The sequence below is a fragment of the Coenobita brevimanus genome, chromosome 66 (assembly GCF_032717465.1).
Source record: "Coenobita brevimanus isolate Jiangsu-jjx chromosome 66, ASM3271746v2, whole genome shotgun sequence".
Classification (NCBI taxonomy): domain Eukaryota; kingdom Metazoa; phylum Arthropoda; class Malacostraca; order Decapoda; family Coenobitidae; genus Coenobita; species Coenobita brevimanus.
The window spans coordinates 4,271,936-4,289,189 of NC_137019.1; the positions used below are offsets into that span (position 1 = coordinate 4,271,936).

A 17,254-nucleotide genomic window follows, 5' to 3' on the forward strand; every position below is an offset into this window, starting at 1 on the left:
GGTGAGGCCGAGTGGGTGGATTAGAAAGGGGCGAGGTGGGTAAGGTGAATTGGATTACGTTGTAGTGGAGTTGATTGGGTTGAGGCTGAGTGGGTGGATTGATGAAGGAAGGGATGGGTGAGGTGAAGTGGGTTGGGTCGTGGTGGAGTGGATTGGTTAGGGTGGGGATGGTTGGGCTGGATTGTGGTGGCTGAGATGGGCTGGGTTGCTTTTTGGCTGGGTGGATTTGGTTTTTCTGGGTTGGGTTGAGATGGGATGGTCTGGACCGAACAAGGCAGGGCGGAGTTGTGATAGGATAAGTTAGACTGGGTTGAGTGTGATAGGATATATTAGCTTTGGATAGGTGAGGTTAGCTTGGGATAGTTAAGATGAGGCTGGGTTAGATTTTGTATGCTTCCATTTTCGAACTTGAGCTACTACTTGTCTTCTTGATCGAACAGATGGGGACATACGTGCACATACCATCATTTGGGCACTAATATCCACCGTCTGTGTTGTGATACGTCAGCAGTTCAGTCATCTACTCGGGACTGTTGTAAGTCAGTATTAGAGGTTCTTGATGATTATAGGTGTCATGGAAAGAGCAGCATTAATTTCACCACGTTAATAATCCTCAGGTTATTCCGTGTAAAAGATGGAATAACGCAAGATACCGACATCAGCAGTCCCCTCCTTCACAACCAGCCACCATCTTCCTGTAGAATAAATTAGGTATAGGCGAGGTGATAGTGGATTACTTCCTCTTGTTTATGCGTTCCTTCTTGTTGAGTGTGTGGTGGGGTGAGGTGTGTGCGTGCAGAGCTGGTAATAAAAATAATTATGCAGTTTCAATAGCCATCGACATTACTTCGCTCTGCAAGACCCGAAGAACTGAGCAGAAACATACTGTATCTTGCACAGAGTCTTTAATATTATTACTGCCACCACCACCACAGTTATTACACTGTACTATTATTAAACGAAGTGAAAACACAGCGCACCTAAATGTGTGACTGTTGAAGCCTCAATGCGGGAAGGAGGACGGTAACAAATTAATGAATGAGATGGACGACAACGGCAGCGAAACATCAACACTGCCACTGTTTTTGAATAAGTTAGAACCAAGAGGGTGTGAAAACAAATGACAACGGTAAAGAAATGAGATAACACCACCACTAATTTTAATAGGCATTAGTTTGAGCTAAAGGTGTGAAGGTAATTGACAACTGTAATAAAACGCAATAACGCTACCACTACTTGCAATAAGCATAAGTTAGAGCAGAAAGGTTGTAATAGGAGGGGTGGCAATGGATGATGATAGTGTTTATGGTGCGAGCAGAGCCGTCTAGCTGGTGGCGTGATCAGTCCTAATTACCCCTGCTGTCCCGCGCTCTGTCTCTGCACAACAAAGGCTCACACTTTAATAATAAGACTTGGATAATAATGGCCAGCTAACGTGACCTCTTCTACTTTACGATTTTGCAGCAGCAGTTTTCAAATTAGAGTGATAATTGGTGGCTACTTGGGAGGCACACGACTCATACTGTTCTACGTTTGTTCCTGTAATTTTCTTCGTTGAGATGGGGAGAAGGGTTGCTTGTCTTCTTCGACATTTTATTATTTGTGACGATCTATTAACTAATGAACATCTGCTGTTGTAATATGTCGAGGAAGTATTAGAGAAATGTTATAAATCGCTAGTACTCTCCTTTCAGGCGTCTCATTCCCAATACCCTTCCCTGTCAAGTGTTCCGACTCTCCTCTCTCTTGTGTCTGCTTATACTCATTTTATTCTAACCTGGTCCAGATTTTCAGTACTGAAGATTGAAAAATGGCATACTTTCATCAAGTTACAGTAGTATGATATCCGAGTCTCCAAGGGGGTAAGGACATGCACAGAAGGCTTTAAATTTGCCTTTCGACAGCACGGGTGCCTTCAAGGGAGTCCATCTTATTTTTGCAAAGTTTCTGTCTTCCAAACGGTGTCCTCCTGTTACACCGCTTGCCCCCAAATAAAGCACTGGCTATGGTTTTTGTCTGCGTGTCCTCGCCCATGTCTGGAAAATCCCTGCACGCCCCATCCTCCCCCCTCCAAAAAAAAAAATGAAAGCAAAAGTCATGATTGTCCCTCGTATTATCTCGTTTTCTTCTCTTAGGCGAAAAAAATTAGATTGTGAGACAGTGTGTGTGTGTGTGTGTGTGTGTGTGTGTGCGTGCGTGTGCGTGTGCGTGTGCGTGCGGGCGTTTCCCTTCAGTGTTCTGCTCATCTTATTTGAACGATCATTTGTTGTTGACAGAGGAAACTTGAATCAGGATGTAAAATGACAAGCAAATAAATCAAGGAAAAAGGGGATTAGGGTCACAGCATCTGATTTCTCTTGTTCTTTGTCTCTCCCTCTATCGTCTTTAGTTTCACTTTCTCCTAGCCCTCTTCCTTCTCTCCCTCCCCCTCCTTCTCCTCCTCCTGCTCCTCCTCCTCCTTCTCCTCCTCCTGCTCCTCCTCCTCCTTCTCCTCCTGCTCCTCCTGCTACTCCTCCTCCTCCTCCTTCTCATCACCATCATCATTCCTAGCGTCCTCTTTCTTTCTCATCCTTTTAGCTTCATTTTCCAACTGTCAGGTTTCACTTTTTCGTTATTTACTTTTTTTATTCCTCCTCCTTGTCATCTTTCTCACCTGTTATCTTTATCATCTCCTCCTCATTATCTCCTCTCATTTTCATCTGTCTCTAATTTCTCATTTCTCTCTCTTTCCTCCTAATTCATATCCCTTTCCCTGATTTTCGTATCCTTGTATGTTATGTGTACCTTCTGGTTTATTTTAGTCCTTGTTCTCCCATTCATCCTCCCATTTTTTTTCCTTCCTCTTTTTCTGTTTTCTACTTCTCAGACTAATCTTCCTTTTGATCCTCTTTCATATTCTTTCTCATTCTCTTGCATCCCTAATCTAAATTCTCTCCTTTCCTCCGTCTTCATCCTATTCTTCCTCCTCCTATTCCCCTCCTTCTCATCCTTCCCATTTTGCTCCATCTTCTTGATCAGTCATTCCTTCTTCTGCACTTCAGTCTTCTTCCTCTTTTCTCATTTTCCTTCTGTCCCTTTCTCCTCTCCATGTCTTCTTCCTTCTATCAAATCTTTAATTTCCTCTATCCCCTTTGACTTTCCTTTTTCTACCAGACTTTCCTTTCCTTCCCTCATCTCTCCTTTTTCTCCCCTCCCTTCTCCCTCTTCTCCCTCCCCTTCTTCCTTCCTTTTCACTTTCCGTTCCTCTCTTCTCTTACTGCATCTCATTTCCATCCTCCTTCTTCTCTACTTCTTTCTACCTCATATTCTTCACCCCTCTTATTTCTCTTGCCAGGTCCTTTTCCCCCGTCTATTAGTCCTTCTTTTCTTTCTTTCTTTTTACCGTGCCTCATTCTCCTTTTGTCCCTTCTCTTCTTTCACCTCCTTCTGCCGTCACGTGTCCTTCTCTTCTTTCTTGCAGATTTCATTTTACTTTTCTCCCTTCTTTTCTTCTCTTCCTCCCTTCTGCTGAGCGTCCTTCTGTTCTTTCTTCCAGACTTCATTCTCCGTTTCTCCCTTTTCTCCATCCGTCCCTTCTTTCCCTGCTGCACCTCCCTCCTTTTTTCCAGACTTCACTCTCCTTTTCTCCCTTCTCTTAATCCTTCTCTTCTTTCCTCTGCAGCACCTTTCTTCCTTCTTTCTTCCTTCTGTTACGCATACTGACCACCATTCAATATAGCCTACCCACCTCAGGCACCAAATTCACTTGGGAATCTTTTTGGAGTCTTCAGTAACAGAAGGCCGCGCTGGAAGGAACTGGGTCAATCACGTGGTCCCTCCCTAAAACTCTATCTAGGTTGATGGAGCCTTTGTTGGGTATGGTCGCGTGTTCGATCTCCGGGTTAGTCTGAGTGGGGGAAGCGACTCTCACATCAACGGCCATTGTTTTAAGACCCTCATTTGGAGTTTGAATCCTTTGTGGTCCGTGAAAGATTAGGCGACTTCCCTCCGTGTCTACGCCTCGCCCCAGTCTGTCAGTGTGTCAGCGCGTAACAGTAGAGGAACCTGCCTGTTTACTGACTCATTTAAAGTCTGTTTATTGACCCTTTTAGGGTCTGTTTGTTGACCCTGTTTGAGTCTATTTATTGAACCTTTTACAGTCTGTTTATTGACACTTTAGAGTCAGTTAATTGACCTTTTTTAAATCCATTTATTGACCCTTTTACAGTCTGTTTATTGACCCTTTTATAATCCGTTTATTGACGCTTTTAGAGTCTGTTTATTGACCCTTTTATAATCCGTTTATTGACCCTTTTATAGTCTATTTAGAATCTGACAAGTTAATGCATTGCAAATTTTTCAGCCACTGGCTATGAATCACCTACTCCGTAAATAATGATGATAATGATAGTGTCGCAGAGGGGAGCGTGGAATTATGCATTTATTTAGTTATTTATTTTTGTTTCTGTGACCCTCAGTGCAGTGAATTCCTGCACGCACTGACACCAACACCGGCAGGCACAGGCACTTAACTGGGTCCTGTTCTCCCTGGAATATAGGACACTTCGTAACACTTCTTCCTTGGCGATTTAGTTTGCAAATTTCACCTTGATACTGGCTTGTATTTTGCGTATACGTTCCTAATCTCGACATAGTTTGCACCAGTAATATACAAGGTGATAAAAAGGTGTACAGTAAGATAATTAATTGATATAAGATATAGTTTGCACCAGTAACATACATGGTGATAATAATGTGTAAGGTAGGAAATAAATCGTCAAGGAAAGAGTGCCACGTATCCGCCATGCCAACGAGAATGCGGGCCACTATTCATTCGGCGGCACTCGCTTACACTTCCGTATGATTCAAGGAAGTGAGGGATAGTAAAAAGGAAATCCATAACGCTGCGAGAAGTGAGAACGATGCAGGAGGAGGAAGAGGAGGAGGAGGAGGAGGAGAAGAAGAAGCTAGAGAAAAGGAAAAGGTGAAACTGGGTAGAAAAATAAAAGGGGGGAGTAATGGGAAAATGAGAGAATAACAGTGGGAAGAGGGGGTGAAAGAGGAGGGAAAATGTGAAGAACGAAGAGTTAGTGACTGAGAAGAGGAATAACAGGAAGGGACGAAAATACGATAACAAAGACTGAGGAGAGGAAGAAGCAAAAGAGAGAATGAAAATATTATATAGAAAAGAAGGAAGAGGAAGAGAGGGACTAGTAAGAATAAAGTTTAGGAGAGGAGGAAGAGAAAGAAAAATAGATATAATAATACTGCGTCTAGGGGGAGGAGGAAGAAGAAAATGTGAAAATACAGGACTTGGGAGAAGAGGAAGAACAGAAGACATGAGTGTAGAGGGAAAAGGTGGTGTAAGAAGTAATATATATAAAGCAGTGAAGGTGTACTACAGTGAGACGCTGTGAACAAAGAAGGATGACCCAGAAACACCCGAACGTTGTCTGATGTCAGTGGCGTATTATGTGAAGGATCGTGACCAATTTCTACAAGAAACAGGTCTCCGTAACAGGGAATGAATATAAATCCTTTTGTTTTTCATATTTTCACGTTATTGTTCGCTCTAGTTTGTCTCTCGAAGTGTTTGGTAGCTGTATGAGTCAAGATAGAAGGATAAACAAACGCAGCTTAGACTCAGGAAAGTTTATGAATAGGGCGCTAGAGCGCGGAGTTGGAGTCACGCCCTGGCCCAACCCTTCACAGTGTCAGTCAGGGCAAAAACATTGGGTACTGCACGGAAACATGAGAGTAGTAACAATTTTTGGCTTATACTGTACTCTTTGACTGTATGCATGCCGTGCGTTGTTCGTACTCATGCTTAGTTTTGCCATATTTGATTCTAGATCAGTGGTTCGTAGATCATGGACTGAATCGGGGTGCAGTTTCTAATGGATCGCCACTGATCACAACTCACGGTTCAGCTAACTGTACTTTCTAGGATGGCAAAACTCTGAAAGATACAAAGGAACCTTTTAAATTATAATTTACTTTAATAAGTAATTGCTGGGGTAGCTGTAAAATTACTCTTACAGTTTTCTACCATATACCTTTGTGATGCAAGGTTTTATCGTTACCACTGAAGATGCCAAAGCTTCAATACAAAATGTAGCCTCAGCACAACCTGAAGTGAAGCCTGTCTACGATTGCATTTTGACTTCAAAACCTGAAAAAGGCCAAAGGCCAAACAAAAAAATTCATCTTATTAATCCTAGATACAAAAATTATTATTCCATTTCAAGCTTTATATTTTTAAAATACTAATTCCTTTATGAATTCTATGCATTTTTTAAATAACGAACTTTTCCTTTTAAAGAAAAATAACTATAGCCTTCATTGATTATTATGCATTACAGGATAAAGCAAAAAGAAATTTCATTTATTTTTATGTTCACCGTGATCCACGGGTGTGGCTGACAGGTCAAATAAAGGTTTATGTGGAGACTAGGCTGTAATCTTTTGTTTTATGTCCTGTGTCCAGCACGACCTCACGCCACTCAGCGCTTGGTTTTGTTTATCACATTATTATTTTTTATTCACTGATCCCAAAAATGCACAGACCTCAAGGGATAATTCTTGATGCAAGTTCGGTGCCGGAAGTGCGTTTTTTTTTTTTTCTGGAAGAAGTACTAGACCAAGGGCGTGGTGGAGGCGCTAGTTGGCGGAAGGTAACATGAGGGTTGATGCTAAGACCTTACAGGCGATACTGTGTAGATAAAGAAGTGCTTGGAGATACTATTGTCGAGGCTGCTTCAATGGATGATGGGTTAGGCAGTAAATAAATGATTAAATTATGAAATAAGTGGTGTGTATTTAAGAAGGTAAGAACCATAAGATCATTTGTCGTCCTTACATAATCAAGAGTATCTCCTGATACATAAACAATACAACGAAATGGAACAGTAGCGTAATTAATATCACCACGAGGACGTCATATTTATATTTCCGCTGCCCTTGACCATTAGTTTCAGCTTAGGGTAAACTTTTCGAATTGGAGAGATTTGATCCTTTGCTGACCCCCTCACTTCCAGAGGGTTCTACTAGAATCACCAAGTTCATATGGTAGTTGAAAGACTATATTAGAACTGATTTCTGGCTAAAGGGATTAAGCTGGAAAAGAGAAATATTTTTGCCAGTGAATTTTATGTGCAGTACCTGGTACTAGAGATCTTTACAGTATAATCCGGTGTCAGTCTAGTGCAGGACACACTATCACCACTCTGACCAACCGACTGTTACCCTCTTCAGTCTCAACTCACCACATTTGTCCATCTCATCCCATCATCTTGCTCTATAGCTACCTCTTGCCCTCAACCTTTTTTTTTATTTTAATGATTAGACGTTGAACATAGATTAGCCATTTCTTTCCCCTGGGGTCTAACAGCCCTCCCACGCACCAACGACAGGAGGCAACAGAAACCCCTCACGTGTCACTAGTGGATTATGCCTACAGGTACAACAAATCACCTCTCGAATACAGGTATTCCACCACTTCTTCCGTTTCATTCTTAATCTACCTCTTCTTCCAACCAAGCAGCTGCGCTCTGAACTGTCCACTGACCCAAAGAGTATAATTAGTGCACGTGAAGAGGCGGCAGGCGTATAATGTGATAAGATAAACCAAGATCAAGAGAGAGAACAAACGTCCTGGTTAACCCGACGAGCAAGTGGCCGTGAGTGGATGCTTGACGTGGATGTTTTACCTTCAGACACAGAGATATGAAGAGATTGTAAATGAATGAGCGATTGCAAAATTTTATTCCCTGATATTTTAATCGGTATGGTGAGTCTGTTATAATAGTAGAAAAAAAACGCTGACAACCTCAATTTATACGTACTTGATTTCTTGTTTTATTCTCAGGGTTATTTGCTTGAGTTTGACCTTACAGTTGTTTTATATCGGGTTCCAGTAATAAGTTTTGTAATATTCTTCCTCACAACTCCTTCCTCGGAAATCATACGTCAGAGCCTTCTCGTATTTCGTCTTTTTATCCTCTAATTTTGTCTGGTCCTATTCTCTCTCTCTCTCTCTCTCTCTCTCTCAACGAAACACACAGTAACGTCTTAATTTACTGATCGGTTCACTTCATTCCGTTTAATTACTGACTTTTTACAAACACATCAGCATTCATTTCAATTATGCTGTAACTTCATCCACACTAGACCATCTCACCTGACACCCCACCACCATTCAACCCCCTGCAAGCCCTTCCACCTCCTGATCCACTTATTGATGGATTTAATAAAGTGAATGGAGGATAGGTCATTTCTTGTCCTGTCTTCACCACCCCACCCCATGTTAATCCGGCACTCCCTCCTCCATCACTACCATCGCCGTCCACAGCATTCCCTTCTTCACCATTGTTCCCAATACTCTCTCCAATACCACCACGACATAGCACTTCCTTCACCACCACCAACAACCCCGCTCCTTTCATAGTCAGCACCAACCTCACTCCCATTATCACAGCCACCATCCCAGCTCCCTTCACATCCACCCCCACCCCCTTCACCTTCACCATCACCATCACGCAATACCACCACCATCCCCAGCACTCCACCACCTTGAGTCTAACTCTGAAACAGCCATCTCTTACCACGACACTTCTTACAAAATATATACTTTGAAACGGCGAAGTATATCACAAGTACACGTGACAAATATGATGCAATATCGAGTTAGGGAATGTGAAGCCGGAGTGTTTTGCCTTGAACTTGAGTATCAGATGAAAACTTAGCACAGATTTTCCTCTTCTTAATGCAAGTGGGCATAACGTTCACTACAATGAGGCAAATATTAATGTACTAGCAGCAAGTACCAATATTCGTTATTCTTTCGTCGTTTTTGTCATTCTTTTTCTACCCAGAGGGAGTTTGGTTGGCCTCTGATATTTCTAGCTATTGGTGAAAGTTGGATGCATTGGTGATCATAGCCACTTTGTCAGGCCATGTTAAATCCCGATAGGTCAGGTTCTGCCATTTGAACTGTGATAGCCGGGTAGGCCTACTGTACCTGTATACTGTTGTCTTACCCAGCCGTTTCTGAGTAGACTATGAGGTTTATTATTTTCTAACTTTATTATCCGCATGATGCACTAGCTCCGATTACTGTTGGTACTTAAATCTAGCTTCCTACATAAGCCTGTCGTCATATAATTAGGTTCCCCCAAATAAGTTCGGCCGCAAAGGACAGCGCCCTGTGTACTTCCCTGATATACGCCCGCACGCCAAACGACAATCAGGGACGGACGGTTGATAGAAGAATGACGTTTTCGGTGAGAGGGGATAGTGAAAGCGAAACGGGTGGTTTTAGAACACACGGAACTCTGAATACCCACTTTATATATATATATATATATATATATATATATATATATATATATATATATATATATATATATATATATACATATATATATATATATATATATATATATATATATATATATATATATATATATATATATCAGAGAGAGAGGCAGAGACAGACAGACAGAGACAGACCAGGAAGGAGGAACGAAATGACAGACAGGGAAATGAGTTTGCAGTAAAATGTGAGGGAGAAATGGATTTCAGGAAATAATGGATATGTGAAGGCTGAAACAAAGGGATGGAACTAGGAAATGCGTGCGGAGACGAAGATGATTCAAAACTTAAAAGTTAAAAAATTGGTAGACAGAAAAAGCAAGCAGTACAAATATAAAATGTTACAGTACAGTATAAGGAAAAGTCATAGAAACTTAGAGAAACAGAAAACAGGGAGAGAAGGATTACATATACTGACCTTTCACACCCTACCATCACAAAGAGGTGGCCAGATTTTATCACAGTCACACACACATAAGAAAACAGCGCAGTGGAAATCTCCCTAATCCTCCTGATCAAACTACGAGTATGAGCCGGAGAGGAAAGCAGGGAGTAACAGCACCTTGCAGAAGTGGAATCACTGAATGGAATTCTTTAGGGACATTATAAAGTAGAAAAAAGGAAAAAGAAAAGAAAATTTGAGATGCAACAGTAAATCCCTTTCAGTACGTACTACGACGACTTCATATATAGTATATTGTATTATGGCTATCTTCTGACGATCGTATTCAGCAAACAAACAACTTCACAGTAAGGGAGTTAGAAGCTAAGTCCATGAATGAAGTTTTGGAGGAAAAGTAGGAGTGCTTATATACCAGTGGATAAGAAAGAACGAACACAAGAATCCAGAAGGCTTAGCAGACAAGGAACCAAGCAAAGGAAGGTTTAAAAGCGAAACTGAATACGGAATTATGGGAAGGAAGGGGAGGGAAATGCGTGAGGTGGCGTGACTTTGCACCGCCACACCACCCGTCAGACGAGACACCACTAGGCACTAAACATTTGAACGCCATGGTAGTCACGCGGACAAAACAAGCACAGCAAGCGCAACGTGAGGGTAATCTGAGGCGGTGCGTGCAGGCCGGGTCATCATATAGGGTTGGCATGCAGGCGTTCTGGTCACGGGGGGGGGGGGGGACCGACATTCTCCTTGGCTTAGGGAGCTTTCCTAACACCTCTGCTTCAGGGATTTATCTTGCCCATTGCGTTGTAACATCATCTTGTGTGTTACTGTGGCAAATTTTTCGATCATAAGAACATAAAAGTGACATGCAAGAGATTACTAGGTTATAATGTGTAACATAAATCGCTAAAGAAATGCTACAGAATGTCCTATCCCAACGAGAATTCGGCCTTAGGTGGATATTACTACAGTTGTCCGGGGCCTTCAGTGGGCACAAGGGTATGAAATGTACAGGTGACGTAACTGTTAGCTTCATATTCTTCTGTGCAGGTTATTTACAACTGGTGACACATAACGAGAATACTACCTTTAGTAATAGGTGTGTGCCTAATGGGTCAGCTTCTCCGCGATGCTTGTATTCACTAAACCTCGGAAAGATACTGTTTTATTGCACTGTTAGCGTATTCTTTACAGTCAGTCTCCAGCAAGCCTCCCGTATTAGTGTCTCAAGCAGTGGTCTTAAATTCTAGCAAGGACCATATTTATCAAGGTGAATCAACAGCGCTCGTGTTACATATGTAAGGATTTCGGAACACTTATGCGAAATTACACGGACGAAACCTGAATTCTGGGGGTCAGGCGAGATGTTAAGCCCTCATAAAATTTCTTGCATTGCTCTTAATATGACACGACCACGTCCAGGTTCTGTGTTAAGACGTATACCTTGCGTAACTCGAAAACGACAAAGTGCAAGGAATGTGCAGGTTGGTATCCACGGTCTAGTTTTTGTTACTGAACCATTGGAGGTGTGGCCGTATGGTGTAGTAGCGAGCTGATTATTTGGATGACATAAGTTCGAATAACATTGAAATCAGAAGTTACAATTAATATTTATATTTTTTTATTAGTTTATTACCCTACTATATACTTACCGATATGACAAAAACATTCTTGCTGTTGCCATTAGTGCATACTGTATGAAATTCATCTCAAGAGATGCGGTCGGCAAGCATTGCCTTTGTGGTGACATGAAAGGGAGGGGGGGGAGGCACAATCACATGATCATTTGACACGTCATTAAAACAAGGATTGCTGGGTCCCAGGGAACAGAGTGACTTGACTATAACCGGAGTCGGATAAAGAGTGGGAAAAACGCTGTACAGCGTCGTGTTACAACTGCCACCCTATCTGCCGTCATCACCAGCCAGTGATAGGCCACTGCACGATGAAGACCTCTGTCAGCTTTTCCATTTAATTAAGAGTAGATTAGGCGAGTGAAAGTGATGACCATGGACGATAGGATGAGGAAGCGTACGAGGGAGGGAATGAGGAAGGGAGGGAGAGAGTAAAGGAGAGAGGCAGAAGAATGGAGTTTTCCGTCTCTAGTGTGGAAGAACAAAGAATCTCGCTCTGTGCATCTGCTTTGCCCCAGAACCATCACCTGAAGGTATTGAATGCGATTTGGTGTTTCTTTTAGGTTAGAATTTGTTTTTTATTGCTTGTTAAGCATACTGAGATGGGAATGGACAAGGTGTGTGTATGTATTGTAAGTGCGCGTACTTATGTGGGCATTTGTGATTATCATCGTGGGTACAAAACGAACCGGACCTGGATGGTGGGTTAGGACAGGAGGAATACTTCGTGTGAAGATAAACATTATGTACAATAAATGGTGAACACTTTTCCTTGTTTTTAGGGGGAGAGGGTGTGGTGAGGGGGGTGGTGGGGCTGGGCAAGAAAAGTACACCCTAATAACAGAGGAACGTTTTTGGTAGAGCGGTATTGACAAGGTAAATGTTGACATTAGAGTTTTCTTCGCTAAAATGAACAAGAAAAATATGAAGAAAGCACGCAAGTAGTGCTCAACATAGATTTTATGTCTGGTGACCTGAGGGAGGCACTGTCCCCATAAACTTTAGCATAAACAGTAGATTTTTTTCAGATGGGTTGTGGGGGCAGGAGACAGTTTTTGTCATCCAATTTCTTTCATTTTCCTTCGCTAATGAATTTGAAGAGATCTGCTTTCCACTTTTACGGTCCATTTACTAATACACGCTACTGTAATTTTAGAGGCGGGCTTCTTGGAATTTCATTTAGTTAATGTCCACAGTCATGTTAGCTAGAGCAACGCTGTATTTCCCTGTCAGTCACCAACCGAGTAACATAATGAGGAATAAATGTGCCCAGACTGAGATACAAGTTTCTTAATACACTGAGACCGACTTTCTTTTCTTCTGCTGCAGACGTGGGCTGACGACGTGGCCAGGTGTGGGGTTGGTGGGTGGTGATGAGCCAGTGCGTCTTCTGTCCCTGCAACACAACCTGCTGAGCCGTGTGGACCCGCCAGCACCAGCACCTGCCCTGCTTCTCCTTGACCTCTACCACAACCACCTACATCACCTCCATGGCCTCCATGCCTTCCCAAATCTCAGGGTCCTCATGCTGGCCAAGAACAGGTTTGTGTGTGTGTGTGTGTGTGTGTCTGTGTGTGTGTGTGTGTGTGTGTGTGTGTGTGTGTGTGTGTGTGTGTGTGTGTGTGTGTGGTGTGTGTGTGTGTGTGTGTGTGTGTGTGTGTGTGTGTGTGTGTGTGTGTGTGTGTGTGTGGTCTACTGCTTCTACTCTAAATAATGCAGTACATTATCAGCTTTGCTCACTCACCATTATCTCAGTAATTTTCTGTGTTTCGCGTGGAATGGAGAAATCTCTTTCTGCATATATAGTGTCAAAACAAGCCTCACACTTCCAGTCCTGCGTTCCACCTCTGTTTCACACAAGTCCAAGGCTGTTTACGTTACAAGTAGTGGTCGCTGAGGTCGCTACATCCCTGTGCCAAGACAAGTTGTTGATTTTCAGGACATTGATTAAAGGTTCAACATGCAATCAGTTTTTTGTTGTTAGTAAGGTTCGCTGGAAGGACAGGGAGAAGAGAGTGTACAATATTCCTGTGTGCTCGATGGTCCGTAAGGAGCGCTCGCCTAGACTCTCACTTGGTGGTATATTGCACGTTGAGGGGACGGTCAGTCTGATGGTGTTGGCGTGGGTGAGGTAATGGGAGTAGGCAATTGATAAATGATGCAGGACACTGATAACGCTGATACAGCCGTCCCTGCAACACAAAAGAAATCTTCTGGCGGAGTGGGAGAGGAGCGTTACTTATTGACCTTGTATTCTGTCCTTCCCTAAAAAACAAATAATAACAGGATTGTTCGCAAGTATGTTCATGAACCTCATCAGTAGCTCCAGTGTCTGTCGCTCACTGCCTCCTTCTACGGTACCCAGGGAATACGTGGGTAGTATATCTTTCTCTCATGTACCTGAGTAGATTAATTTTTGTTACCCCCCCCCCCTCACTGTCCCAACCATAGCAGGCCGCACCATTATTGGCTACACTCGCTGGAAAACAATACATCAAATCATCCCATATCTTTAATAACCACTAAAACTCCCATGATGATAAGAACGCACACACACACACACACACACACACACACACACACACACACACACACACACACACACACACACACACACACACACACACACACACACACACACACGGCAGAAAGTGATGGGCTCCTCTACCGTGCTCTTACCAGATTACTTCCACATGCTACCCTTCACACACACACACACACACACACACATTTGAAGAGGGAAACGGGGAGAGTTGGAGAGAGAAAGGGAGTTTGAGAGAAAAGGGGCACGGGAGGAGGAGATGGATGAGAGAGACGGGGTGGGGACGATGAGATGTGGGGAATAGGAAGGGAGAGAGAGGCAGAAGGGAGTGAAGGTAAATGGGAGGGAGGTTGTTACTGTTTGATTGCACTGTAGCTTGTGGCACCATCTCCCCCCCCCATCTCTCTCTCTCTCTCTCTCTCTCTCTCTCTCTCTCTCTCTCTCTCATCTAACTCTAACGCTTGATTGTGTTTGAAGAGCCTGTGTATCTAAACCATGAAATCTTAAGGATGGTTGAAGGAAAAATCAAATTTGGTGTTACAGGACCTTAGACTTCTATAAATCGTTGCAGGCATATATGTGTATGAATCATCGAATTTACTTCGCAGAACAAAAGCCAAATATTATCAGTTAACCAGAGAGAGAGAGGGTAGGGAAGGGAGAGGGAGAGGTTAGTGAGGGAGTGGGAGTGAGAGAGAGCGAAGGGGGGGGGGGCTGCAATTTCGCAGGCAACAAGATAAACATGGGTACGAAGCCAAAAGCGTATTCTTAAATGAAAACAACAAAACACAGGCCACGAAAGCAGTGAGAATATGCAAATTCGAAGTAAGTGAATTCATGATTCCAATTACTTTTTACCTGCCCCCTGGTTTGAAAAAAAAAAAAATACGGGTAAGAAATCGTTTTTTCGCCATAACTCCTTTCAAATTCGTCATATCGACATGAAACCAAATCCGAAAGGTGCATCTTTCAAATCTGCGTCCTATTACATGTCTCGTTACATCAGGGGGTCGCCCCCCAGTTAGTGATAATGGAGTCAATGTCAGGTGGGTCGGGCCTAAAATTTCAAATGGGCACAAAATCGTCAGTTTTCACCCGATTTACTCCAAATTTGTAATGTGACATCTTTATGTTTATACGTCAGCACTAAAATGCCTGCGGGGACGGGTTTGCTGTGCCTTGGCATCGCTTCTTGTTTTAACTTGTTCCTGTTATAGTCTCACGATCTTGTTTAACTTTGAAGAACATCTAAATAGGAAAGGGGTTAATAAAGCTTATATATAGCCCATCCGTTCACACTGTTTTTGTCGCACCCACAAGTGCGGATATATATTGTGCTTGTCCGTAACTGTGTCACTCACTGACTCACTGAGTTATTGTACTCTCTTGAAAAATGAGGTTCGGGTCATATGGGAAGAGTGTTAGGAAAACGGAATTTTGCACAATGATGGACCTTCCCCGGGCCGGGCCAGGTTTCAGGCAGGGTTGCATCCTCGAGGGCCGTCTCCCACGGGGAGATTATACCTTTATATTTATTCACACAACCACCAAGCACTTGACAGTTAAAACAGCGTCATTACGTTGAAGAATATGGCGGCAAAAAATGATTCCTGATGATAATTTACTGCTGTGGGTCTCATCGTGCAAATAATTTAATATCTTTTGTAAATAGTGCACTGGGCGAAGACGGTGACAAACGCAGAAAGGCAAAACTCTCTCTCTCTCTCTCTCTCTCTCTCTCTCTCTCTCTCTCTCTCTCTCTCTCTCTCTCTCTCTCTCTCTCTCTCTCTCTCAGCCAAAGCTTATTATCTTGCAATCACCCGGCGATTTTACTTAGCTTTGGTGAGACCTTGCATAATAGGGGGCGCTTCATGGAGAGTGATTCTAATCCCTTCAGTATGACAGTTTTTTCCGTAGTAGCCTACAAGTAACAAGAATAATATTTTAAAACACGTCGTCGGGTTGAAGAGTTTTTAATTATATGATGTCGTCATTTAGTAGTTTACTTTTACCACTAATTCGATTTTATTCAGGACAGGAGAGCCCCTGGTGACAGTAGGAGCAGTAGTAGTTGCAATCCCAGGCTCATCTGAGTGTAAATTTTGACTGCAGGCCGACGTTACCCTTCATCCTCACTCCACCAGCCTCCATCTGGGGGATGGGGAAGCAGATGAGTGACGTTTGAATAACTGGGTAATTCCACCGTCTGGTCATCTCGGTGCCGCCACGTGAAAGCGTCCCTCTCTAGAGTCCAACACCAGTCCACGAGGATAAAAGGGTTACTGAAGGTTGAGCAATATATAACCCCTCCGATTCGAAAACTATATTCTGAGCTGAATAAAACGTTTCCAGGTAGCAAGAATAAAAATGAGTGTCCATGGACTTAAGGGGTTATATAAATATACTTCTCTGGAAGTAGGAAAAAAAAAAAATCTTCGGGTGAAAGTGGTTAAAACAAAGCCAGGGGGCCAAGCATCAGACACAGATGATAATAAATACAGAGCGGGCGCGACATACGCAGAGCTGATGACAACGTTCCTCTGTAATGCCACACTGGACCTAACGCCCTTTCTCACCGACGGGCTTCTTTGTCTGCCCGTGTCCACTCTTTCGCAGAAAGGTGGACGAATCTATACCAACCAACCAACCACACCGGGGATATTGGCTCCGACCACGGTTTCATTCCGTCCGTAACGTCGTGGGCGTAGCAGACTCTCATACTCCTCCTTTGGCGATGTATTCTTCTTATGACACCTTAGCGCTCACTTTTATGTACTTTGTGTCTTCTGAATATGCAAATAACCTGCAAAAATATACGGTGGTTGGTCTGACAGTTAATGGAAGCTTCTCAAATCTGAAGCCTGCCACCGAGTCGGAAGAAAGGAAGGAAGACAGGGGAAGAATTAGCTGATGAGGAAGTAAATTTCAGGAGATCGAGCAAGTGTCGGAGATAATTATTAGTACCTTCAGTCGGATGACATCTTTTTTTATTATATTTTTGTTTTCACCAGTCTGCCATATTCAGCTTAGGCGAGATTTTTAAAAACTGGAAATGGTATAATCATTAGTTAATCCAGTCACTGGTTTGGAACACTTTCTAAGGTGAGTAAAATCACCAAGTAGCACCAAGAATTAAACAAAAATAGCGTACTTTGAATGGTTTGACGTGGCATATGTAAGAATTATTTGCTACGAAAGAGGTGCAACTGAGTCTCCTAAGCCAAGGGGAATACGCCCCTCTGTTTTTCCAGTTTTCCCAGTTTCCCTAGCGTCGTAATAACCCTCGGTCCTGCTTCATGTCCAGAAAACGAGACCTTCACAAAA

General features: G+C 42.9%; 1 protein-coding gene across 1 annotated transcript in view; it reads left to right on the forward strand.

The window, feature by feature from the left end:
- Positions 1–17,254, forward strand: part of LOC145405391 (uncharacterized) — a 60,365-nt gene that overhangs the window by 19,301 nt on the left and 23,810 nt on the right. The window contains exon 4 of the mRNA XM_080276797.1: positions 12,718–12,930. Within this exon, the coding sequence (XP_080132923.1) occupies positions 12,718–12,930 (213 nt within the window). The remainder of the gene's footprint in view (positions 1–12,717; positions 12,931–17,254) is intronic.